Source organism: Anarrhichthys ocellatus, unplaced genomic scaffold (assembly GCF_004355925.1).
Source record: "Anarrhichthys ocellatus isolate YVR2014 unplaced genomic scaffold, GSC_Weel_1.0 scaffold41, whole genome shotgun sequence".
Taxonomy (NCBI): domain Eukaryota; kingdom Metazoa; phylum Chordata; class Actinopteri; order Perciformes; family Anarhichadidae; genus Anarrhichthys; species Anarrhichthys ocellatus.
The window spans coordinates 2,270,749-2,298,324 of record NW_022280071.1 but is presented as its reverse complement, the minus strand read 5'-3'; the positions used below and the strand labels follow the sequence as shown (position 1 = coordinate 2,298,324).

General features: G+C 41.9%; 1 protein-coding gene across 4 annotated transcripts; it reads left to right on the top strand.

Annotated features, from left to right (window-relative positions):
* The first annotated feature begins 552 nt into the window (after positions 1-552).
* Positions 553-27,576, top strand: ckap5 (cytoskeleton associated protein 5). Of its 4 annotated transcripts, none has more exons than XM_031868157.1 (26): positions 553-938; positions 3,808-3,982; positions 4,288-4,401; positions 4,546-4,674; positions 6,518-6,712; positions 6,816-6,942; positions 8,461-8,543; positions 8,951-9,058; positions 9,671-9,793; positions 10,682-10,831; positions 10,920-11,123; positions 11,198-11,333; positions 11,444-11,637; positions 11,718-11,890; positions 13,452-13,475; positions 16,732-16,905; positions 17,035-17,155; positions 22,330-22,509; positions 22,595-22,782; positions 23,771-23,843; positions 23,919-24,107; positions 24,292-24,429; positions 24,984-25,064; positions 25,226-25,385; positions 25,464-25,585; positions 26,525-27,576. In XM_031868157.1, the coding sequence occupies exons 1-26, from the start codon at positions 793-795 to the stop codon at positions 26,780-26,782; spliced, it is 3,765 nt and encodes a 1,254-aa protein (XP_031724017.1). In that variant the 5' UTR covers positions 553-792; the 3' UTR covers positions 26,783-27,576. The 4 variants fall into 4 exon arrangements, with proteins under 4 accessions (XP_031724017.1, XP_031724016.1, XP_031724019.1 ...); XM_031868156.1 differs by having other exon boundaries at positions 24,981-25,064; XM_031868159.1 differs by lacking the exon at positions 8,951-9,058 and having other exon boundaries at positions 24,981-25,064.

Genomic DNA, 27,576 nt, shown 5'->3' with positions numbered 1-27,576 from the left:
CTGGATAAAGGTGGAGGTCTAAACAGATGTGAGTACAGCTTCCTGCTGTCAGTGTTTTTAAATACATTGATAAGGCAGGGTATGCTAAATGCAGCCTCTGCATAATATAAAGTACAGCAACAAGGGCTCACATGTCCTCTCATCACACTGTTCACTGTAATGACCACAGCCGGTGTATTAACAGTCCCAACAGTCCCACGTGCAGTTGCTCTCAAGAACCCTGAAGTAATGAGAGGGTTAAGGTGCCTGTACCTTCATTTCAGCGGGTTGCTAATGCAGAGGTGTGTATAGATCACAGCTATTATTTTACTCTTGATAAGCTACTTTAGCCAGAGTAGATTATCATTTTCATTTAAATAATTGAACTGGATTGAATGCATATTAATTGCAAATAGAAGATGGGTCACAATTCTAACGGCTGTACAGTAACAGTGGAAGTTAATATGAAGCCGTACAGTAACAGGGTTCAATGAAAAATGTGCACTACAAAAGGGAAAGCAATATGCACTAGCTGGATGCTGCTACCTACTAAAGCTCTTATTGATGTGTCAACCAGAGTATATTTATAAATGTTTATTCTTTTAATCAAACTATTGTCTCTCATTTATTTGTTTTCATTTAAGGTAGACTGTATGCTTTGAATTCTCATTGTTAGTTTAAATACTACATTTTCTCACTTTTTCATGTATACACCGAGATTTCACAAAATGTTTGGTCATGGAAATTTGGTTTAAAGTCATGGTTCATACACATTTTGACCAATTGATTTCCATGACTTTGTGTCCCACATAGATGCAGGGCCAGTCCCCACCAGCACCAATCCGATTCACCAAGAAGTCAGCAGCAGATGAAGAGGGTGATGAAGGAGAGGAGCAGGAAGAAGATGGAGTAGCAGCAGCACAGGACATTATGGACCTACTGCCCAGAACAGATATCGGGTAACCAAACACTGACAGCCCCAGTCTACCAAAACAAGATTGAACTTCATACACCCCTACTTTTTCAGAATATGAACACAATAATAATTAGTAAACGTAGTTCTTGTTTTTATTTTCTACATCTATTCTGAGAATTCTCAAGCTTTTAGGAATTGTCCATAAATGAGAAGAGGGTATCCTTACGCCTAAAGTTAATATCAAACATGCCAAGTTTTGCCTTATGTGACTCGTGCGGAGAGGAGGAGCTTACCTCCATGTAGATACAACATCCATCTTGGCCAAAATATACACTAGTGTTGCTTGTACCTGTGTATGGAAGTCCCAGATATTTTATTCATGTATACAGTAGATATTCATGCTGTTTCTTGTCTGTCCACATCGATAAGCAAACCACTTTTAAAATGCTTATCTGATTGGAGTTTGGCTCATTCAGTGCTAGGCTATGTTAACATTGTAGATGCTCCATCAACACTCAAAATAACGTCACAAATAAGGCATGAACAGGTCAGTGTTTATTTTGATTAACCATTTATTATTCATACAATCTCCTTTATCGTCTGGTCTCTGTACAAACATGAGGTACTATTGTAGACGGCCACAACCTCAGGCCGTCAGACATGTCAGGAGAATCTTTACGCTGATATGCTTTCGTGACACAAATTTAGCCTGTTTGAACATTTTGTCGCCACATTTACTTTATATAATCGCGCCACATGAAATAATAAATATCACAGATTTTCCTCTGAGGGCTTAACAATCTGTAAACGTATGACCTCCCTGAATAGATCCAGTTGTTTGAAGGAGATGTTTTCACAGCAACATAAATAAATAATAGAGATGAATTATGAGCTGTTTACACTACCTCCTAAAGATTATAATGCATCAATAAAACTACTAATGCCAAGATTTGTTTCTATCAATGAAAATACAATCTTTTATTTCCTAATCATTTGAATAGTGTGCCTTTTTATGGAAGAACACTATAGATGACTATAACAAGTAAAAGGATAACATGTATGTTTTCCACTGACTTTAGAGCGGTTGAAATGATTTTTGGGACGGTGGTACAAAACTCTGGATCCTTGTAGACCAGCTGCTATAATCAAACCACAAAGGAAACTGTATCTGCCAATATTGATCAATAATTAGTATTGGCGGCAAAAAAACCAGGATCAGGGATCTCAAAGGGTTTTATTGAATCCAAGTAATCCAATACATCCCACGTCAGGATGTTCTCTTACTAATGATTCAATTCAATTTTTCCTGCTCCAAACTATCGTTATAATATCGGCCTTTAAAACGCACCGGCCGACCTCCTAGAAGATCATCTACATGATAGAATATGACTTCACTGTTGCTTAGGGGTGCAACGGGTCACAAACCTCACGGTTCGGTTCGGATCACGGTTCTTGAGTCACGCTTCGGATCATTTTTCAGATCAACAAAGACAAGGGGAGGAGTCAAATATAACTTTGCTTTCCATTTATTAATTAAAGAACTTCAAGAACACTTAAAAGAACTTTGAGCTACAGTCTTACATAAAAACAAAAATATTGAAGATGTCCAATTTGAAACAAATTTAAATATATAAATAAAACATTCAAATATACTCAATTCTGTTAAGTTTAAGTGCAACATGAGGTATGTTGATACCCTCGTCCTTTGATCAAAACTGAAAGAAAGAAACAGCCAGTGAGCTAGCTTACACTGAACTGCTCGGCAACAACTTGGGTCTATGTTTACTTCCTGTCAGGTTAAGTTATTCAAATACACAATGTTTACTGTTAAATAATGTTTACTATTACTGTGACATTATTTTCAAAAAGATGAGAATATCTCCATTGTCTGGAGAGGGGGACGACCTTTCTGTGGTGACTGGGATATTGCTATTGGGCCGGTCTAGCTTCCACTCTGCTGCTTCTGTCAGCACCTGCCCCAGGTGTGTCTGCAGCGACTCTCTCTCAGAGGGGGCGTGTCTGCAGCGACTCTCTCTCAGAGGGGGCGTGTCTGCAGCGACTCTCTCTCAGAGGGGGCGTGTCTGCAGCGACTCTCTGGAACATACATACTGAATGTGGGTGCGTGAGTGGATTTCGTAGCGTGGCTCAAGCATTTTAACCAGATTTTGAAATCCTTAGTTTTCCACACCGGAGTGTCCCCCGTCGCTGACAGATGGGATGGTGTCTCTTCATATGCCGATGTGCTGCCGTTGTCGTGTCTTTCTCTTTAAATAATGCCTATATACCGTAAAGGTTTCATCCAGCACCCTTATCCGTCATTATAAGTTACAGGGAAGATAAAATGCTCCCAAACTTGCGACTTAAATGACGCGGGAGCTTCTGAAGTTCCTCCTCTCGCCATGACTTTCCCCGTTAAATGCTTCTAACCTGCTCCGTTCACGTGAACACACTACTGCTTTATATCTGTTCACTGACACTCTGCGTTGATATTCGGGGACTTGTTACTTGAAAAGGAACAGCAGCAGTAAAACTTTATTACACACTGTGATGATTGAACTGTAAAAAAAAAAAATACTCAATTGATCCGCGGTTCACGAGTGATCCGAACCGTGAGTGCTGATCCCCACGGATCGATCCGTGATCCGTTACACCACTACTGTTGCTACACTTAAACATAACATATTTACTCATAACAAGATTTTAACAAAGACAATAATTCTCAAGAAACCACGATGCGTAGTTAAGCTGCAAGTTTGCTATGCCTTTTCTCCATACCACTGAGTATACAGTGTATACATTCAGTATATATGTCCCATTGTGTTTGGCTCAAGTGAGGAGACACTCAGTTGATTGCGACTGCATAGACTGAAGTATTGTGCCTATTTTTCTCTCTCTTCCCTCCCATCTCACAGTGACAAGATTACGTCCGATCTGCTGTCTAAAATTAGTGATAAGAACTGGAAGATCAGGAAGGAGGGTCTGGATGAGACTGCAGCCATCATCTCGGAGGCCAAGTTGATCACAGCCAACATCGGAGACCTGCCTCTGGCCCTGAAAGCCCGACTCAGCGACTCCAACAAGATCCTGGTTAGTAAGAGAGCAGACGTCGCTGCAGCAGCACAGCTCTGCTCAGAATGAAACTACATTAAATGTGGACAGAAATGAAAGGCCTTAAGTCAACACACTGTCCCTGATTTCATTTGGTTTTTGGTAATTTCATTGTTGCAGATAGTTACAAGGTTATTGAATTGTCATTGTACAACATGGTTTCCTAACTTTCAGTGGTGGTTCAGAGAGATTCTTCTTCTATTAGTCTGTACATATTTTTTTTTTTTTTTTTTTTTTTTTTTTTTTTTTTTTTGGAAAATGACGCTTATGTTTGTGGTCTCCAGGTCCAGCAGACTCTTGCTATCCTGCAGCAGATGTCTACACCCATGGGACCTGGACTCAAGCAGCATGTTAAAGCATTGGGATTCCCTGTTATCACCGTACTGGGAGATAGCAAGGTAAAGCGTCTGTGTTTCCATGTAAAATCCACAAATGTAAAATGTCTACTTTAGAATGATAAATCTGAAGACGCTTGTCGCTCTGGGGCCTGTTGTGTACTAACTGTGGTGGTGACGACGGACATGTCCTCTGTTTCTCTGCAGTCTAACGTAAGGGCGGCTGCAATGACCACTCTGCAGGCCTGGGTGGAGCAGACTGGGATGAAGGAGTGGCTGGAGGGAGAAGATTTGTCAGAGGAGCTAAAAAGGGAGAATCCCTTCCTACGACAGGAGGTACACAGTGAAACACACACACTCTCTTAACGGACTTGTTTGTGAAGGAAATCTTGCATTCCACTTATTCAGAAAAGAGAACTTCCATTTTCTTGTACCTTCTGCACTAGTGGTGTAACGGAGCCCCCCCTCATGGCATGCATGTGAACCGCAGATTAATTACAGTTTACCTGAACCAGGGGTCGGCAACCTTTACTATCCAAAGAGCCATTTTGCAAATGCAATTCTTCTGGAGCCGCAAAAGCTATTTGACATCGCAGCTTATAAAGTTGTATATATAGTTATTTATACAAAAACTATAGTTTGTTGTATTTATGAAAATATAGAACAAGAATAAAGACAATTCTTGACATTTTATTGCTATTTTACCTGTTAGAACAATATCAAACTCTTATGAAGAGGAGAAGAAAACTTGCTCAGTTTGCTGCAGCAGTTGAGAAATCGCTCTTTGTCTCTCCTCCAGCATGATACTTTTCAGCAAATGCTGTTCAATTTATTTTTATAAAGCCCAAAATCACAAATTGCTAATTTGCCTCCGAGGGCTTTACAATCTTGTCCCGGATCCCTCGCATAGAAACAGGCCATGTCCACACGACTACGTTTCCATTTTACAACGTATGTTTTGCTACGTTAACACTACGCCCGAGTTTTCAAGCACCGAAAACCCAGGAGTTTGATAACTCTGGGGTTGCCTCTGCGTGTGGATGCTTGTAAACGCATACATTTAGAAACTATGACGCCCACACCCACGTTCACTACTTGATTGGTTCTTAGCAGTCACGACGTGTCCTTCCCTGATTGTCACGTGACCCTTACCCGGAAGCTCACAAACATTGATTACCGATGGACTACCAGGTTAATTTAACATGGACAACTGATTACAGGTGTTGTCTTTACCAGCAGCTGTTGTCGAGTTAAAGTCTGCTTTATTACAGAGGAAGCAGCTGTTAATGGAGCGATTAGCGAGCGGCGTTATCAGCAACAGAGGGGCTGAAAAGCCGCGGGTTGCTGACCCCTGACCTTAACCATCACAGTGTGAAATAAAGTTTTACTGACATCATTATCCACCAATATTCAGTAAAATATGCGATCAGAACATCTGCATTTATGCTTACTGATCTCTGATCATTTTACCTTGTAAAGAAGTAATTTGTTGACCAGAGGAGAGCTGGTGAAGTGGCTAATGGACAACGAGCAACGGTTCTGTTCACTTACATTATGATGCGTTGAGGCTCTGTTCGGTGAATATGGGTTATGATGCGTTCACATGTAATCTCGTAAAATGTAGTGTTGGTGAGAAACTTGAATAAATCCAGTTATGAAGGAGATGTTTTCACATGAATATAAAATGGATATTAGAGATGAATTATGAGCGGTTTACACTAGCTCTAATGATAAGATCTGTTCTAATCAATAAAAATACAAACTTGTATTTCCTTTTTTGAATTGTATATTTTTATGAAGAAACAACACTATCGATGACTGTAACATTTTTAGTTTTTAATGGTTTACTGACTTCAGAGTGGTTGAGATGAATTTTCGGCCGGTGGCAAAAAAAAAGGTCTGGAGCCTTGTAGACCAGCTGCTATAATCAAACGACAATATGGATCATCAATGATCAGCACTTAGTATTGTCAGAAAAAGAACGCGATCAAAGATCTCTAAAAGTTCTCTTTGCTCCCTTTTTCTTTTGTGCTGATCTGTGATCTGAACTGAGTTTTATGATCTGTTGCTCCACCATTCTGCACCCAGAATGAAATTTCAGGCACATTTTCCAGAGAAAACTGCACACAACGCAGATGAGAGACTCACGATTTGCCACGAACCTCTCCTTATCACCCAGGTGCTCGGCTGGTTAGCAGAGAAGCTGCCGACCCTGAGGACGGTACCGGGGGACTTGATGTCGTGTGTCCCTCAGCTCTACGCCTGCCTGGAGGACAGAAACGGAGATGTGAGGAAGAAAGCTCAGGATGCCCTGCCTACCTTCATGATGCACCTGGGCTACGAGAAAATGGACAAGGCTGCTGGGAAGCTCAAAGTACTGAACAGATGTATTGTGCTGTGGCTGGCATCTATCTAAATGCATTTTCACAACCATCTTGTCTGCAATAATGAATGTGTCTCTCCTCATCTGCCTGCAGACTGCCTCCAAAGATCAGGTAGTAGGCATGTTGGAGAAGGCCAGAGCTGTGATGCCAGCTAAACCTGCTGCCCCTGCCAAAGCTGGAGGGGGGAGAGGCTCTGCAGAGCCCAGCAGAGCTGCTTCAGGTTTGTGTCACATTACAGTCAATCCTTATTACAACCACACGGTCTCTCATTAAGACAGATTCTCAATGTCAAACCACATCTGTGCTACTGTGTGGTACTTTTACACATAATGTGAGGTATGGTTGGGTTTGACAGCTAACAAAATGTTGGATCTGGTTCCCATTCGGCAGAATAGCTGTATTCACTAAATGTCCACGCATACAAGGGGAGGAATGTGTAAAAGATATAGGAAGTACAGCGGTGTGTATCCTTCCTGCTGACCGGTAGAGCCGGAGATTCACTGATCAGCTGCTGACAAACTGGTCTGTTTCACATTTCTCATTTTTATTTTTGTGCGTCACATTTACACACTTGTGTCGCCACATGCTAGTTTGAAATCGGTAAAAAGCAGCACAGATGCTAACGCCACAACCACACACACGTTAGTGAGTAGAGAAGTCCAAAATAAGGCATAGAGGAATAACTATATTTGGTACAACTAACTCAATCAGACACTTATTATATTGTAATTAATTACCATCATCGCAGTGACCGACAGCACGGAGCTGAACAGCTAACAGAGGTTGTGTTAACTTGCATAGTGCGTTCAAGCTCTAAAGATGAGTATTGGGGAAGTAAATTATAACGTTATCATGTGTTCAAATGTAAACTTGTTAAATGTAGTTTGTAGTGAGAAACCTGAATATATTCAGTTGTTTATAGGAGATGTTTTCACATTAATATAAATTGGATATTCCATCCATCCATCCATCGATTTTCCTCCGCTTATCCGGGGTCGGGTCGCGGTGGCAGCAGGTCAAGCAGGCCGACCCAGACCTCCCTCTCCCCGGCAACATGTTCCAGCTCATTCTGGGGGATCCCGAGGCGTTCCCAGGCCAGCTGGGAGATGTAATCCCTCCAGCGTGTTCTGGGTCTTCCCCGGGGTCTCCTCCCAGTTGGACGTGCCTGGAAAACCTCCAGTGGGAGGCGTCCAGGAGGCATCCTAATTAGATGCCCGAACCACCTCTGCTGACTCCTTTCGACGTGAAGGAGTAGTGGATATTTAATTGGATATTAAAGAGAGAAATATGACCTGTTTAACTTCCTAACACTAGCTCTTTTTTTAAGAGAGATAGAAATACAATCTTTTACTTATCATTTGAATTGTTTCTATTCAAATCACCTCTATAGATGACCCACACAAAGTAAAAGAATGTTGGTGATGATAAAAATATGTATTTTAGTTAATCAGCTATAGGGTTAGGGTTCAAATATTCTGATCAATATGTGTGAGTCAGTGATATTTTCTCTGACAATAATCGTAATGTCCAAATTTCCTACGGTGACGTTCCTCACCTCCACTCATCCAGCGCTCGTGGTTGGGGAATGATTTTCTTTTCTTTTTGAAAGCACCGTATGAATTCAGCCCATTTACAAAATGGGTAGAAAAAATGCAAACCCAGTGTCTGACGTCAAATGTTTTAATAGTCTGCTCAATATTAGTTGGATCACATTCACAAAGTTGTCCCTCCTCTGCAGCCTCCAGGCAGCCAGCCAGTGAGGACTTTGTGGAGAGTAAACCTGAAGTCAAGAAGGTCCGAGGAGGAGCGGCCGGGAAGAAGGTATGTCTTTCTGGATGCTCTTCTGTTTTTGATTTTTCAGTGTGCACAGAGGAACAGAGGCGTGTTGTACTTTGTAGGACCTAATACATGTTTGAATGGCTGTTCAGCTCAAGTATAATTTGTTTAATTTATAGTGATATAAATGAGGACATTTATATCACTAATGAAGGAAGAGAGACATGTTCGGTTCAAGTCCAGTCTGACCCTTCCAATTGTATGGTTTGACATTTTTAGACATTAAGAGTTGATCTGTACCTTTAGTAAATACTCCCACATTGATGTCTCTCCTGTTACTGGTTGTGCATATCAGGCATGAGCATTTGACACAATTTCTTTTTTGTTGATGCGCACCGTTTCATTTTATGACAGTGAGGTGTAAATATGATGTGGTTTTTCTACTCACCCAGCCTCCCTCCCCTCCAGAAGAACCTGTCCCTCCCCCTTCCAAGGACAAGGACAGTAATGCTAGTAAAAAGCCCCCCTGCAAAGGGAAAGCTGCTGCTAGCGGTCAACAGGTAGTCCTTGTGATGAAATGTGTTTACACTTCATCTACCTGTTGCTACTTATTAAAGCTGCGTAGCAGACGTGGGGCCAGTTTTTCCGTGGACAGATGTTAACCCCTGTCCGGCTCTCTGCCTTGACCCGGTCGGCTCTCGGCTCAGTCTAATCCTGTTTCTCTAATCACTAAAACTGCCAGTGAGCACACCACTGTATAAACGGAAGCACATGTACACACAGTTGTTAGGTGGAATGAGATCAACGCACGTCTGTATTAACCTTTAACATGTAAAAACCTGCTAACATGAGATAAATCAGACAGACAGTGCATGCATGCTAACAGAAATTAAGCACAAACTAAGAGAGGTCGCGTTTCAGGTCACCCCACTGCATGAGTGTTTATCAATGTGTTGGAATAGTATCACATCTGTGTTTCTGCACTGTTAACCTGCACTGAGATCTGTTCAGCATAACACCCTTTGTCCCCTGTTTCTTCTGTCTGCCACCTACACACACCTCTGTCATCCACATCAGAACCTGGTTACACACACTGCTGCCAAACATTCCACAGGCGGAGCACATTGGTTCACTTGCTGTCCCTCACTCTGTGATGCTGCCTCTCCTCTCAGGGTGCAGCTGGCAAGAAGCCTGCAGCCAAAAGCCAGAAGGATGATGAAGATAGGTCCGGGCCAATCTTCGTCCTCATCCCCAACGCTAAGGAGCAAAGGATCAAGGAAGAGAAACAACTAAAGGTATCCGACAATCTGAAAAACATGTCCTGATCCCAGTGGGAGATCAGCTCTATTCTGTGTCTGAGAGTGAAAGTGTCAGCTGATGGATAGGAAGCTGAGTAACGCTTTGTGCAGTATAAATAATATTACCAAACTTACTCATAACAAGGCACTGTCTTACACGCTGATACAAATCACAGTAGTGTATACACTGAGCTGCCAGTGTATTGGGTCTATTCACTACACCCAGACACCCAGGGGAATAGGGTCAAACTATTTAACTGATGGATACCAGCATGCAGCCTCCCCAGTAAAATACTTACAAACATGCAAATGAAGCATTGTCTTATTAAATGTTTATTTGCATACAAATCTGAACATTGGATGAAGCATGGTTCAAAATTGTTTCATTTTGTTGACATATTGAGCTTGAGGGTTTATGCAGATGGTATTTTGGATATCTCTTTGTATCGCTCCATAAATCAGAAAAAACTGTCAACGTCCATGAAAAGAAATCCACTTTCACCATCTTCTTAGGAATAACATGTTGTATTGACAATCTTCATCTGTACCTCTTAAAAATGTGTTTGCAGACATGTAAGATGTTCTAGTAGTTTAGTGAGAGGTGGGTGGACTGTAACTGGGTGGGGCTACCATGAATAATGCGTTGTATATAATTGTTGGTGAGATGTAGTGAAGAGGAAATATCAGTAATGTGTTTAGAAAAAACAATAAATCTCATTTAAAAAAAAAAAAAAAAAAAAAAAAGGCACCACAAGCATATTACAATACAAATGTCAATTTGACTGTAGGTACCCCTCCTTTTGGGAAGTCCAACAGGCGGCCTAAACTGGCGACTTGTCGAAATAACTCTCCGTAAATATTGCTGACAAAATGTTTCCTTTGTAGGTTTTGAAATGGAACTTCACCACTCCCCGAGATGAATATTTGGAGCAGCTGAAAACGCAGATGTCCACCTGCTTTGCCAAGTGGCTACAAGATGAGCTTTTTCACATCGACTTCCAGAGACAAGTCAAGGCTATAGCAGTCATGATTGAGGTAATGGTTGGTCTTAATCTACAAATTACAGCATTAGGAATGGGCTAGTATTGGTAATAAAGTCTGTATGTGTGTTTGTGTCTGGCAGAGGTTGGAAAGTGAGAGCGAAGCCACCATCAGCTGTCTGGACCTGATTCTCAAGTGGTTCACTCTGCGGTTCTTTGACACCAACACCACAGTCCTGATGAAGGTGCTGGAGTATCTGAAGCTGGTGTTTGCCATGCTGAACACAGAGAACTACCACCTGACTGAGTACGAGGCCAACTCCTTCATCCCCTACCTCATACTCAAGGTGAGCACACGTCCCCCTCAGATTGATAGAAACCACTGTAGAGCGTTTTCTGCTCAGTTTCGTCTCTTCTTCAGGTAGGAGAGTCGAAGGATGTGGTTCGCAAAGATGTTCGGGCCATACTGGCCATGCTGTGTAAGGTTTACCCAGCATCCAAGGTCTTCCCTTTCCTCATGGATGGAACGAAATCAAAGAACTCCAAACAGAGAGCTGGTAAGTCTCTACAGACCTGTACTGTTCCATTATACGCCTCTTTAATGGCAAACTATGGGGGAGGATGATGTATTCTAACATTGTTTCTGTGGGTTCCTCCCTGTGCTCAGAATGTCTGGAGGAGTTGGGTTGTTTGATAGAGGGCTATGGGATGAATGTATGCCAGCCAACACCAGCGAAGTCTCTGAAGGAGATAGCCGTGCACATAGGCGACAGAGACACATCTGTTCGCAACGCCGCCCTGAACACTGTGGTGGCTGTCTACAACGTCTGTGGGGACCAAGTCTACAAACTAATAGGAAATGTAAGATAGAGGACCCCGTTATCAAAAGAATCAACCCCAAAACATAGTTGTACATGACTCGTTTCCCCTATCCTTTCCAGTTATCAGAGAAAGACATGAGCATGCTGGAGGAGAGAATCAAGCGTTCAGCCAAGAAGACGATGGCAGCTCCCGCCAAGCCGAGTGCGCCGGAGAGGTCTCAGAGAGAGCACCCTACGAACCCCAACGCCACCCTCCTCCGCAAGCCTGCACAAGAAGACCCCAACAAACTCAAGTAGGGTTTAGGGTCCCCTCTGGCTCAGGGCTGTTTGTTTTTAAAGTTAGCTGAATGAAAACCAGTAAGGAAGCCAATAATACCAGCTCACCACTAAATATACAATACTGAGAGGAGAAAAACTAAAAGTATATACAGTATGTATGGCCATAGAGAGAAAAAAAAATATATCTATCTATCTATTACTATTTTGTGCATACAAGTAATTTCATACCTCCATCTGATCATTCCCCTGGTTTTGATGAATTCATGGACACAAATTCAATAATTCTGGATGAAGTCCTTCATTCCAGCTGCCACATGCTTGAAGTTGTAGAAAGCTCTGGATAGAGACTCTTTGAATAAGCTGTACTTTAGTCTGGGGTCGATCCCTTGCTTTGACGGTAAAAAGCATTTAACAAGAACATGGGGAGCTTGTGGATTATGTGGTCAGCTGTATGCTGACTTGGAGGATGCTTTTGACCTTATAGTTACTGTTGGATGGATAAACATGTGAGCAGTGTTAAATTATGGCCTAGTTTTCAAAATGTGTTCTCTATGGCTCAATACAATATAGCATACATTACAAAAACATGGTGCATACAAACTAAAAATAGGACGGATGTTGTGTCAGCATGTTTAGCCACTTTTAAAGTGAACAAATCTTTCTCCAGACAATAAAAACATGGCGATCCCTGGTGTTAAAGTGCCTAAATATGGAATATATTCACTACTTTGTTTATTATACAACATTCAATCACAGTGGGCATAATATACAATATAAAAATACTTTGTTGTATTCAGCTGTTTAAAGTTAGCTGCTCTCTGAACTGGGAGTTTGGACGGTATTGCATAAATAAATCCTTTAATATATTTTAGGACTTTAATGCTTAACAGTTACCTTCTTGCCGAAGTAAAACTAGACGTAAAATCAATACTGATTTCCATAATTGGTTTAAGTTTTGACTTTCATAATACAAGACTCTTAAGCGATCGAGCAGTGGGGTGGATCCAACATCAAATGGTTGGTAGGCTGCAAAACCATCTAGAAATCTGCGCGCCCCTTCTTTCCTCCGCTCCCTCAACACACACACCAACTTCTGTTTTACAGAAATGATTTGTCCAGTGATGTTTGTTCATTCCATTATTTTACAGGTAGAAGACCGTGGCATGCTTCTAAATTAATGCAGTTAAAATGTGTTATCGTTGGACATGAATCGTCTCGAACGCACTAAAATCCAACTCTTCCAGCGTTTTTTCGCAAGCATGTTATCCAGTCTATCGATACACATCCCATCCTTCTACATGCAGAGGACTGTGGTTGGATTCATACTCGTCAATCTTTTGAATGTTTGTGTTCTGCTCGCAACTAATCTGTCCTCCTCTTCTTGTTGCAAGTCATTGCATGTTGGGCCGCTCTCACAGATACTTATTTTTAAAGGAAAATTGTCACTTGATAATCCGATCCACTGTCTGTGAAAGCAGCTGGCTGTCTTCTGCCCGTCTGTCTCTTAACCCTTCATCTTTCTTCCTATGTGATTTCCTTCTTTTTCTGCTCTGCCTTCCTCCTCTTCTGGAGCAGAATAATGTATCGCACGTATAGGATGTGAGTACCTCTTCCGCCTCGCCCTCCTCTACATGTTGTCATTGGAAGAACTCCCCTCTGAATGTGATCTAATACTCATCGTTCAAAGAACTAATAAGCTGAAATGTTTGCTGTGACGTTGAGGTTGAGTCATGCTTCTGCACATGGTAGGTAAAGCGCCAGACCGATAGTCAAGGTGTCTAGCTGTCACTTCCTCTTCTCCCATCATTCCTTCGTCTTACTAATGTATGTTGTTTATACTGTACCAACTTTTGCCAGCTACAAATAGTGACATAAATCTGCTTTTTGACAGTTGCAAAAAGACCTCCCCCATTGATGGCCACACCTTGTTTTTTTTTTTTAACCTTTTATAATTATCTAAATTTTGGGTAGTTCTATGTGAGATCTGAATTTACTAAACACACTGACTATAAGTCACTACACTGGTAATGAGACTGTTATGTGGTTGTCATAGTGTGTTATGCTCAAAATGTGACATTGTGCACAATTTTGAAGTGAGGTCCTTGGTAGAGATGTGCTGGTACACTGGTCTTACTATTGTATAAACTGTAGTGAACCATTTTAATGTTATCAACACCTCCTACTACTTCTATTACTGTCATTTTCTCCTGCCTTCTTACCAGTAGTTTTACTTTGATTAGCCTCAACAGTAACTTTTTACCAGTCAAACAGACACTGTCACTGTAGGACCGGAGGGCCGGGATCATTGTCTGTCTAGCTCTAGCAACTTTGGCCATGACTTGCTATGCTAACATTGGCTATTTAACCCACTGAAGCGTGGCTACTTTATCGGTTTCAACAATCAGTGAGAGCAGGCATTAATTCAACTGCGTTTAAATTGCACTCATTCACGTTCATCCCCACGGTACTCCTCAACCCTGGCTATGGTATTTGTTGGCAGCCCCAGGCTAACAAGTCGCGGTTCGGTTCCTACCCGGGTTCGGGGGTCGCGGTTCGGTTCCTACCCGGGTTCGGGGGCCGCGGTTCGGTTCCTACCCGGGTTCGGGTCTATTTTCTCTGCGTGCCGTAGGAGAATCTGGCTGGTTACACCGCTAACTTGTGTTTTGCACAGACACTTTACCAAAAGGCACCCGGTTACGATTGGCTACAAAACTGAAAAGCATCTCTTGGAATTTGAAAATGTTAGTTGTTTTTTCCCCATCCTGGGGGATGGGTTTTCATTCACATCCTCTACAACGATGGAAGCACGCCGTCCTCGTCTTATACACCACTCTATATGTAGTTACTTTGCAGCTGACCAAGAAACCTGCTGGTGGGTCTTTCAGCTCCACTATTTAATTTCTAAGTGCGATTGACTGAACCGACAATCGACTGTGTGCTAAATGTGTCCGAGCAGAATTTGCACTTGTAAACTTTGGTTCCGCATTACGGACCGTGACTCCATTACCGATCCCCGGCTCTGCTAGTCTCATGCTGATGTGTCCTTGGGCAAGGCTCTTAACCCCAAAAGTGCTCCTGTAGCTGTGCCTACGGTATGTGAATGTTAGTTAGTCCTGATGGCAGGGGCTACTATTCTATCATCCAGTGTATGAATGGGTGAATGATGACATGTAGTGTTAAAGCACTATGAGTGGTCGGAAAGACTAGAAAAGAGAAATAAAAGTAGAGTCCATTTACCGTGACCGTTAATCACGCGACCTATTACGGCCCCATGTAGAAGCAATGCAGAGTGGTGGGTAATGCTCCAGCCCAAAATGACCGTGCGGTGGTCCATCTCCTGTTTCTTCATTCTATCGTTTAACTATCAACTTCCAGCAGGAGTCTTTGGTTCTTTCATAACTGTTAACACCCAAAGCAAATGAAAGCATTCATAAATGGGTTCATGGAAGCTGTGTATTGAACTAAAGTAAATTATGATTTGACACTATAAAAATACATTATAAAATAAATAGAATTATTATAGACACAATTCGTATAGAGCTGGTCTAGACTGTGCTCTATAATTTACAGAGGCTCAACTGTCCATGAGCAAGCACTACACGACTGGCGAGAAACAAACAAACCTTATAATGAGTAGAAACCTGTCCAGTCTCGACTGGGTTGAAAGCGAGAGACGGCGACAATAATGGCACAACAGTTCTAATAATACAATATTAGAAAGAGGACTAATAATAATAGGATGTCTTCTCTTAGTGTGTTAGGACACATTCTGCAGCATTCTGGATCAACTGGAGAGTCTTAATTTAAATTTAATAGAGCAGCCCGATAATAAGGAATTGCAATAATTTAGTCCAGAAGTAACAATATCTCATTTTGAGATAGGATGTGACTGATCTTTGCAATGTTATGTTGGTAACATTGTGGCAATAAATGACAGTTGGTAGATTAAATAGGTACTTTAATAATCCTGCAACGGGAAACGTTTTTGCTACAGCATTTATAGGTACAGGAGTAAAAAATATTAAATGTAAAAATGCACAATATATACAATAAAATAGAATATTAACAAACTAAATAGTGCCAAGATTTAACAACCAAACAAACATTGTAGCGGTGTTCTAGATGTGTGGTTGATTTGGGCAGAGGGCAGCAATGATCTCCCGTATCTGTCCTGTGACAGCGGAGCTGGATCAGTCTGTCCCTGCAGTAGATGGTGCAGAGGGTGGTCCGGATTATCCAAGATGGATAATAGTTTCTTCAGTGTCCTCTCCACCACCTAGTAGCAACAATGTTATTCATTAATGTGGCCAACAATCATTGAATGAAAATGCTTGATACAGATCCATAATGTTTGTTTTAGATCAGTACTGATCAGCTCCAGTCCTGACAGTCTAACTACAATTTGGAAAAGTTGAAGCTAATCACTTGAACTCTGTAATATGAGGTCCTTTAAACTCAGAGTTCAGAGCAGGGATGCACTGGAGGGTAAACGCACAAAACCCTCTCAATGTTTGACTATTGCCTGACTGTTAAAGTTGTTTTTAACTCATTAGAATTGGATATTGATGGTTTTTGAAGCCAAAAGGGGGAAATTATGCTTTTTAAAAAATGGAATCGATTCTCAATAAAAGCGTTATGCCGTTTGAGGATCACAAACATTTTATCCTCGTTGTTATTGACCTCCTTGCACTGAATACACTGGCATTAGACTGACGGCTATTGGATACACACATGTAGTGTCATAGATGCTCAAACTAATACGTAAAAGCTTGTGTCAGTCAGGACTGAAGCTAAAAGGCACTGATCGATAATACACTGGACTAAATATACTCTCTTGTCTTATCCGTCCATCCAGCCAAGCCCGTCAGAACGCCCAGCACAGCGAGTCTTCCCACCCCTCCATCCCCAAGGAGTTTCAGTTAGACCTGGACATGATCGAGATGGACCAGAGCAGAGTGTGTGAGCTGCCGGACCTTGTCCAACACAAGCTGGACGAGCTGCTGGAGCCCATCATGATCCCTGAACCCAAGTAAACGCACTCTGACACACAACCAGACTAACACCCACTGAAGCAAATACGCAGTTCAGATAGAAAGTAAAGCCATGGGGGGGGAAATCATTTTTGGTGATTTAATATTGTCTGTTTTTGTGTTCAAAGGATGCGTTCAGTCTCTCCACACTTTGATGACCTCCACAACAGCACGGCCTCCACCATCAACTTTGTCATCTCTCAGGTGGCTAGCGGTGACATTAACAACAGCATACAAGCACTGGCACAGGTATGAAAACATGAAGATGGCATCACTGATGATGGGATGTTTTGAAGCTTGGATTTGTGTTTACTGTCTACTGCCATTATTGCAATTACTGGAGCTAGAAAACAACATTGGTCGAAGGATGAGCCTAGGTGGAGCATGCTGGAACCACCACAACACCTGCCAATCACTCCTTGAATGCCTATAACAGATGTATGGTGTAGATGTTGGCCAAATAAGTCACAAGAAAGTTCAGAGAAAAGAAGTGGTTTGAGAGACACAGCGTCTCAAAGTTTGTCCAGCACAGAGCACAGACTGGTTATTTTCCAAATGTAAAATCCAACCCTCTACATAACTGAGACACAATTCTATAATAACCAAATTGAAGTGATGCCAAACAAAAAGTCTTGCGCATGCCCAATCCAATTACTCGTCGGGCCAGTCCAAATAGTTTTAAATGGTAAGATTTTAGAGTGCAGATGCATGTGTTTGGGAAGTAGTGAGCCCAGGGTAGGAAATTTACATATTTTTTTAGGGGGCAATTTTTGCCCCCACTGACTGAAATCCAAGGGCATTTAAAAGAAAATTGGGTGCACTTTTTGAAACTTGTGAAATAACATTCAACCTTTGTTCAAAATAATACATATACTTATTTAGGCTTACAGTATATGAGCAATTGTCATCAAATGGTAATAATAAGACTATTAGGCAGTAGTCTACAGATTCAAAGTGTTTTCTTAAATTTTTTGAACAAAAAACAAACATAAATCGTATTCAATTTTATTCTTATTTCTTTGTAGTTATTTATTGTTAAATGTTTATTATTGATAAACATTTTTATAGCACCTTAAAAATTTAAAAAATTTGAAGGTACAAATTCAGTTCAGAGTTTTTGCTTAGTAAAATATCTTAATTGACTCAGTCAGGTATTCTTCATTTCCAGCAACCCTCAAATCAAAGAGACACTTTACACACTTTCGCTGTATTTTACCTTTAACTCACGAGATGCAGGTAGCATGTTTTTATACTTAATGTGACTATAATTAATTTAATCTAATTTCCATTATGCAATATGTATACTTTGTTGGCATCTTATTCTGAAAACCGGATGTTGTCTCACGTTAATCTTTCTGCTAACTTTGCAAAGGCCTTCGCTCGCTCCCGTTCTGTGCCGTTTGAATGCGTTTACCGTGAATTTCAGCATGTAGGTTCACTCAAATTTAAGTGTCTGCTGAGTTGACCGCAGTCTCGCGTCTGATTTAAGAAGCGCACATTTATTTATTTGTTTAGAACGTTCGGTTCTTCACGCACACGCAACATCATCAAGGCCAAAATCAAAACCATTCTATTGCAACTGGACCGGGTCATATAGGCTACGATGTTTTTGACAAGTTCATTACATTATCATTATTATTAGAGGAAATTATGGGGGCACTTTTTTGCCCCCCTCCTAGTGATATCGGGGGCAAAATTGTATTTCTTAGGGGCAGTTTTGCCCTTTGCCCTCGTGTATTTCCGACGCTGAGTGAGCCTATGATTATACTGCACGTCTGTGTGCTCTGGTTTGTTTTATGTGTGACACTCGAGCTACTCACCTGAAGTGTTAAAGAGAAGAGCTGTAATAATGTCCTCCAGCCTTATATCTGCCAAAAGAGTAAATCACAGTGTGGGAGCATTTTGGATATAAAAATGTATCGAGGAGTCGGTGATCTGCAGATTAATGTTGTTACAGAGTTTAACCATCATAGTGTGAAAAAGGTTTTACTGCTGGTCATTATATTCAATAACAATATGCAGTCTGGAGAGGAATATTAAAGCTTTCTCGTGGCTGCTCTGATAATGAAACGCTAAACAACGAATCTGTGTTTAAATCGGCAGGACAGGGCATGTGTGAAATGTGTTTTTATTAGTGCTGGGCAAGTTAACACATTAATTAATTGACGCCGACAATTATTTTATTGCGCGTTAACGCAATTTTGATTTATTTATTAAGCGGACATTTTTAACACAAGAACTGGCAGCGAGCGGTGAACAGCTGTTTGTGTGGCGTCTCTTCCCGTTTCCTTCACCTACATTCCCCTGGGTCTTAAGTCCCTCCATGTACAGCTTCTTATCACCCTCTATGTACCAACGTACATTTATAACAAATACCACACATATTACGGTAATCAGCGTTGCATAGTGTCTGACCAAAATACCAAAAAAAGCCAAAAAGAAATGATTCATTTTTAATTATTTTTTTCGAGTTTTTAAAGTGTTTTGTTTGTAATATGTATAATAAGCATTTAGTTATCACTACTGAGAATTTAACAAACATAAAAACTAGTGCGGGGCAAGTTGACGCGTTAACGCATTCATTAATTGACGCCGAGAATTATTTTATAGCGCGTTAACGCATTTTTTATTTTGAAAGTCCGTGGAGGAAGTCTTCAGCAGACTACGTTGATGCAGCTTGTGAGAGACGTTTAGATAAACAAAAGCAAGACAAGCGGCGTTACAACGTGCACCAGCTGTTTCTCTGCCTGGAGACTACTGGACATCGCTGTGGTAAAGTCAGCAGACACTTGCATGTTAGTGCACCTATATGCTGAAATTCACGGTAAACTCATTCAAACGGCACAGGTCGGGAGCGAGCGAAAGACTTTGAAAGTTAGTGAAAATATTAGCGTGAGACAACATCCGGTTTTCAGAATAAGATGCCAACAAAGTATGAATTATATTCACATTAAGTATAAGACATGCTGCATCTCGTGAGTTAAAGGGAAAATATACATATAATATAAGAAATATGATCGCTACTGTGTAAAGGGAATACTGCTGTTAAAAAGAACCTCATTTGTTTTAATAAGTGTTTACAAACCAAATGTTATTGCCCTTTAGTTCATATAGCAGTACTTTTAAAATAAAAGTGCACAATACACTACTTTTGAATTCATTATTAAACTTTGTCATAACAATGCGATTAATCGCAAAAAATCCATGCGATTAAATATTTTAATCGTTGCCCAGCACTAATAAAAACATGACGTAGATAGGTTTGCAGTTTTCAAGAAGTATATTTAAATTGCATCTCTTACACACATGAAGATAAAGTTGTGAACACCGGCTGAATATCTATTATCAGAATCATAACTGTTATAACTGCTACTGTGTAAAGAGAATACTGCTGTTAACAAGAACCTGATGTGTTTACAAACCAAATGTTATTGCAGGAGAGCTTTTATCCAATCGGATTTCAAAAAAATGCACGGCCCGCCACTGACTTCTGCTCTGTGCGTTCATTTGTTTCTTTTAAAGCCCACTTAGACGAACCTAGTAAGAGCCAGTATCAATTACCAATGCCATACAAGTTGGATTTAGGTACCCAATGCCATCACCGCGGGCCACTAATGTGGGCTGCTTTTAATTTCCCAGAATATATCATAATGACAAATGCTGGTTATATCAGTTTGCATAAAATCAAAGTTTTAAGCTCTACTAGGTCGTTACTTTACTATAGCCATGAAAAGTGGTGTGGATGAGATAGACACAGCTGTACACTTCTATGTAGGTCCACGTTCAGAAACTAGTTTCTTTGTTTACTGTGAGAAACTTCAAGTTGACCGCAGCATTGTCAAGTCAAAGTCACATCGGCGGCGTGGATTAGCAAGTCGCTACTGACTGGTTCGGGCAAAACAAAATAACCCATCCTACCAAGGGACATGAGCACGATGTCACACTGAATGGGCGTTCACTCTGTTCGTCAGGTTATGGTCCCTCTTCCTCGCTGCTCAAGCACAATGACGAGCTATCAGTTTGCAGAATGTGGTTCACAGAGATCAGTTTCATGGAGGAGTGTTGAGGGCTGAGCTGAAATCAACAACATTCTGCTGTAGGTGTTGCTATTTTAAGATGAGTGGGTGCCGAGTGGAGAGCAGTCGCGACGGCATCCTCTGTGGATCTGTCGGCTCTGTTTACAAACTGGTGAAGGTCCAGGCTGACTGAAATGTTGTTTTTGATGAGCTGGAGAACCAGTTTCTCAAAGCGCTTCATCAGAACGGGGCTGAGTGCCACAGGGCGGTAGTCATTTAGACTGGACACTGCAGACTTAGGTGTGGGGACGATGGTGTCTGTCTTGAAGCAGGTGGGAACACTTTCCTGTGACAGTGATATGATGACACGTTCAAGCTGCTAGAATGGCCCAGCCAATCAGCTGACTTGAATCCAATAGAAAAAAATATGGAAAGAACTAAAGATCAGAGTTCACAGAAGAGGCCCACGGAACCTTCAAGATTTGAAGACTGTTTGTGTGGAAGAATGGACCAAAACCACACCTGAGCAATGCATGCGCCTAGGTTCTCCATACAGGAGCTGTCTTGAAGCCGTCATTACCAACAAAGTATTTAATCAATTTCAGTAAGACTGTTCAATACTTTTTTCTTGAGTCATACCATTTTATTGCACATAACCTAATTTCTGAACTTATGTTTGGTTTTCTTTGTATGTTTGGATTACTTGGGTTGTTACTGACATCTGGTGAGAAGTTCATGTCAACATCACCTTTAGAAATATATCTACTGAGAAAAATGGTGACGTGTTCTTCCCGCTGTATATCTCCAGATTGATGTCGTTCTCCTGGGTGGCATCAGCCCTGAACATGTGCCGGTCCTTACATTCAAAACAGTCTTGTAGCTTCATCTGTTTTGTCTGATGGTTGTGCCCGGTTAATCAGCTGGGCGTATGTAGGCAGCAGGAGCGGGTAATATGATCTGATGGTCAGTGTGTTGTTTCCTCTGGTGGAGATGTGGACATGCTGGTAGAATTTAGGTCAAACAGATCTGACATCTGATTAAAATTAAAAAATACCATCCGGTTGATGAATTTGCATCTGGAGGAATGTAAACGGCAGCAACAAACTGCTATCAGATGCTCCATTTAGTCTGTTTGGTGCTGAGCAGGTAATGTCCACTGGGTTTTTAGAGCTTTTTTTCTGAAAACAGCTGCCTGCTCCATCTGTAAAGCCTTAGACGGCTAAACAATGAGCTGAAAATCCACTCGATAAAGCATCTAGTGATGCCTCTCTGCATGTTCAACACTACAAGTAGCGACCCCCCCCCCCCCCCCACCCCTTCATATTGTCACATGATGCATTTGTTGTAATAGAAATATCCAACACAGATGCTTTGAGGTGGGATCAAAAGTGTGGTTTGTCCCCGTAGATCGACGAGGTGTTGCGGCAGGAGGACAAAGCAGAAGTCATGTCGGGACACATCGATCAGTTCCTCATTGCTACCTTCATGCAGCTCAGGCTCATCTACAGCACGCACATGGCTGATGAGCGGATGGACAAGAAGGACATCATGAAACTGTACAGCTGCATCATCGGAAACATGCTCTCTGTGAGTCACATATACTAACGTGATACGTCAGTAACTACATTGGTGAGGTTGATATAACAACGATGACTCATTCTCTTTCTATTAGTTGTTCTCTATGGAGTCCCTGGCCCGAGAGGCATCTATGGGAGTGTTGAAGGACCTGATGCACGGTGTGATAACACTGATGCTGGACGGCAGAATGGACAACATGGAAGACGGAATGCAGGTCATCAGATCAGTCAACCTGCTGGTGATCAGAGTTATGGAAAAGTCTGACCAGACCAACATATACAGGTTGGATTGAAGAAATGGTAACATTATTCCAAACCACCCAGTAGTTCTTCAATGTGTTTATTCAACACGTACGTAATAGAACTCTGAGTCTTGTGTGACTTGGTGAGGGAAGAGAGAATTCGCCTGAACCAGACTTTCAAATAATTGGTTTTAATCTCCTGTATTATTATGATAGAGTGCCGAAGTCCCGCCCCTTCCAGTGGACAATCATGTGATATCATTTCTAAAAAATATTTACGGTAGTCAATGGAGAGGGACAAATCATTTTTTGATCCCATTTTGAATTGTGTAACATGACGTTTGTTAATTCAAAAGATAATTTTGCTCGTCAAAAAAGGGTTAAAGTATAAGGCTGTGAAAATACGTTATTACAAAGACACCCAGGAATGGCGTAAGAGACGTCTCTCTCTGAAGCTACGATGCCTCACACCAACAGCTGGTCTCCCTCCTTTTGCTTCCTGGCAGATAAAGACGTGACGTTTGTGCGGGGAACATGGCTATGTTAGCTAGCTAGCTAGCAAGTCTAGCTAGCGGCCATGTTGGTGACGAGATGTAGTTAACTGATCGCTTTCACACAAAACAAAATGTTTCTACAACAAACTGCCACTTTCTTGAATTGCAAAACTGTCTTTGACAAACACCATATGTGTAATTCATGGCACAATTCAGATGGGGTCAAAAAATATTCTCTTGCTGTTGACTATCGTACATATTTTTACTAAAATATGGTCCCAGGGATGTGGCCTCTATACGCCAACAACCCGTGATTGTGTACAGTGCAGAAATAGTTTCCTCTTTAAAGTAATATGTTCTTAAATCCACAGTTTTGTGCTTTATTTTAGTGTTCAGTCTATCGATACCAATATGTTTGACATTATTAGAATGTCCCTGAGTGAATTCACAGTGACATGGTGTGGCCATAACAAACATAACGACACTTAATGATGGTAGAACATAATTGTTAACCCTTCCCTTCCTGTCTCTGCAGTGCTCTGCTGGTTTTGCTTCAGGACAGTTTGGTCACGAATGCCTCTCCCATGTTCTGTGAGCTGGTCTTGAAGGTAAGGAGTGACTCCGCCTCCTCTTACTGACCCTGCTGTCCGTTAACTGACTCTTCGCGGTTTGTGTGTGTTCAGTGTCTGTGGAGGGTGATCCGCTTTCTCCCAGAGACCATCGACAACATCAACCTGGATCGGATCTTACTGGATGTCCACAACTTCATGAAGATCTTCCCCAAAGATAAACTCAAACAGCTCAAGAATGACGTCCCACACAGAACCCTGAAGACTCTGTTACACACACTCTGCAAGCTCAAGGGGGCCAAGGTAACATGCACTAAACCCATCCCATCATATTATTAGTTATTGTTCTGCTTTTAATGGTTTTATGTGAAGCACTTTGAATTGTCTTGTTGTTGAAATGTGCGATACAAATAAACCTGCTGTGACAACTGTTTTTCATTTTGACTTATTGACTTTTGAACTTTTGTATCGATGCATTGATCAACAGATCCTGGACCACCTATCAATGATAGAGAATCGTAATGAGTCCGAGTTGGAGGCCCATCTGAGGCGGGTGGTCAAACAGCCTGGAAACCTCTCAGGACTCAAGAGTGACCGTGGCAACGAGAAGACCGGTCTGCGTACGGTGAGTCGTGGTGGTGGATTCTCTCTTCAACCATCATTCAAAAGGGAGGGACCACCTATAAAAGGTCTTGTACTTCCTACACCGTTCACCTGATCTGGATGTAAATACCCTCAGACTGAAGCTGAAAGTCTGCACTCAAAGCACATCTTCATTGTGTCATTTCAAATTCATTGTGGTTGTGTACAGAGACAAAATTATGAAAATTGTGTCAATGTCCAAATATTTATGGACCTGACTGTATGTCAAATGACATGCTGAGTTCTGTGGTTTTACTACGAGGATGCTGCTAAAGTAGCAGATAGTCGGTGAGAAAAAAATAAATCGTGTATCAAAAAATGTTGATGCATCACGAAGAATCGATCGTTTTATAATCTCTTCCTCTGAATCGAACTGTGCGGAGCCGAGAGAGTATGCCCTCTAACTGTGAGCTACACACACTGTAGCCGCCGTCGTGTTGGTCAAGACTTTACACAAACTGTGTCGTTGTCTTTGGGGTGGCGGTGTTTCTAAATTGACTCTGAAGAGACGTGAATCTGTCCTTTTGTTCCAAGGAGGATCGGATGTCGAAGGCCAAGGTCAGTGACATTCTGTCGGAAATCTTCAAGAAGATCGGCTCCAAGGAGAACACCAAAGAGGTCCGCTCCGCTCCATTTTTCAAATCATTCAGTGTACTAGTTGTTGCAGTTTCAAACTTAAAGGAAATGTTTCTATTACAGTTGACTTGTTAAACCTTCAGATGAGTATTATGACGAAGGGCTTGAAACACATTTAGTAATGTGTCCGATCTTCTTCCCAGGGTTTGACAGAGTTGTACGAGTACAAACAGAAGTACTCGGACGCAGACCTGGAGCCCTTCCTCAAAAACACGTCCCAGTTCTTCCAGAGCTACGTAGAGCGAGGCCTTCGTATGATCGAGTCCGAGAGGGAGGGCAAGGCTCGCATCCAGACCTCAGCAGGTAAAACTGTGAGCTGTCACCGGCTCTTTGGTCCCAGTTAAGCCAGCCGTGTATAGTAACGTGTGCGCATCTCCACAGTGATCCCTCAGCATGGTGTGGACTTCAGTCTGAGCAGTAACAATGAAGAGCTGAAACCAGCCGTTTACTATGAGAGACTCAAGATCCTCAGACAGAGACAAGGCCTGGAAAACAACTCCAAGGTTAGTGGACTTGAGTGCATCCCAGGATCTCCTTCTTCATGAAGACACTCGATGACGTTATGCATTCCCTAGTCCCTGACCCTAGACCGTCGCAACTAAATCCCTGATCCTAACCTAGATATACACACTCACTCACACACACACACAGCCACCATGGCCGTCACTTCACTGCATTGATTTGAAGATAAAGTTTTAGACAGACTGATATAAATGAAGTGTCTCTGCCTCTTTGTTGTTGTGTTGTATATCGCTGTGACTCCCCCCATGTAAATGTGTAACGCTCTGAGGGGGCGGATCAGGACATCTGATGGCTCTAACTACAGATGACCTCTCCAGACTAAGTGGACAAGTTGATACTTTAGGCGTCTAAAGTGCTTTTCTTCCTCCGTGGCCGGTGACGACAGTAGCTTTAAACATTAGATTAAATAAAAGAGGATCTGTATCATTTGTTCTCTGGATAAGATCAATATCAGCTCAAGTAACGAGATAAAGATATGATTATTGATCAGAGAGCTCTGTTTTTTTAACACTAACAAGTGAACGGTGAAGCTGTTTATTGTGAACTTGCTGGTGAAACATCAGAATCAGTCCGTTGTCGGTACACAGTTGGATCATAATTCTCTTAGCGATTTTGATTAAATCCATCAACTGTGCAGCAGTTAATCAATACATGCAGTGTAACAGTACTTTGGAATGTCATGATTAATCTCGATACCATCACTGAGTAATATCTGAGTTCATGTGAGCTGGGTTTGTCCTCCTTTCCCTCCTGCTGCTCTACAAAGCAGTTCAACTTGTGCTTGGTACAAAACACCTGCTGAACATATTGCTTCTGATGACATTTGGAATATTAGTTGAATTGGTGTTCTTCTGCTGCAGCACCATTGACTGTGTGCTCATGATAGCAGCTGACCCACGTCTTCCCCTTTCTACCTGCAGCAGGGTGTCTGTGGCAGCGAGGACGAGCCTCAGCAGCGACCTCCCATGTCCTCCCTGCTGTCCTCCAAGCCGCCGGTGGCCTCGTCCACCGACATGCTCCACAGTAAGCTGTCTCAGCTCAAAGAGTCCAGAGAGCTGTACCAGCAGGAACATAACACACACTCCCATTCCCCGACGCACACCCGCTCAGCTTCACCGGCGGCCAACCTGGACGACCTGAAGAAACGTCTGGAGAGGATAAAGAGCAACCGGCAGTAAGGAGCACCACATCACCTCATTTCATCTCAGAGCCTGTGGAGTTCAGCTGGTGGTAGAAAACCCGTTCTGTCTTTCTGTTCATGTTCTGGTGAACGGAAATAGGAAGCAGTTCAACAAACCAGGTAGCAGCAGACAAAACACACCCTCAAGTTTGAACCTGACTCCACCCACTGTGCCTGTAAGTTATCAGACATCAAACGCACCCTAATCTGATATGTATGACGTAGATGAGACCGTTCAGATTGAGACTGAGGTTTTCAGCCTCGACACACACCGAAAAGAACCCATCGACGTGTTTTTATGTACTACTCAAACTTCTGAGTCTAGCAGTAAGCTTTGATGTTATTAATTCTCAGTCTGTACAGATCCATCTTGATGAACAAACTGTCGCTCCCGACCCAGCTTTATCTTTCAGGGTGCCTCCCACCCTCTACTCTCTCATGTACACTTTTTATTCTGATAATTAAATGGTAAACTTCTCTTCTGCTCTGTTTCAATATCCCTGCACAATATGTTTGTACATATTTAAAAGTTGTAACCACTTAACTGTTATGAAGTGCTTCTCATGTGGTTTCAGGACAAAACAAATCTAAAGAAATGTTTCTTCCTGTTTCACCATGGTGTACACAGTCGCTGCTGCTAGATTTAGGAGAGATGCTAGTAAAGAGCTCAACTTGTAGCTGTCTAAATGCAGCATGTGATCGCCCCCTTGTGGCTGAACACTGTCATAGTATCAGTTTGTAATTCTCAGCACTGGGAGCATCTGATGATTTGGATTACTTGCAGAAAGTTAA

Excerpts from the sequence above, each read along its gene's own strand:
- ckap5 (XM_031868156.1), top strand. The coding sequence starts at position 793 with ATGCAGGGCCAGTCCCCACCAGCACCAATCCGATTCACCAAGAAGTCA. Across the intron at positions 6,713-6,815 it reads AGGCTGCTGGGAAGCTCAAA|ACTGCCTCCAAAGATCAGGT; the intron begins GTACTGAACAGA and ends ATCTGCCTGCAG. Across the intron at positions 11,638-11,717 it reads TCTACAAACTAATAGGAAAT|TTATCAGAGAAAGACATGAG; the intron begins GTAAGATAGAGG and ends TATCCTTTCCAG.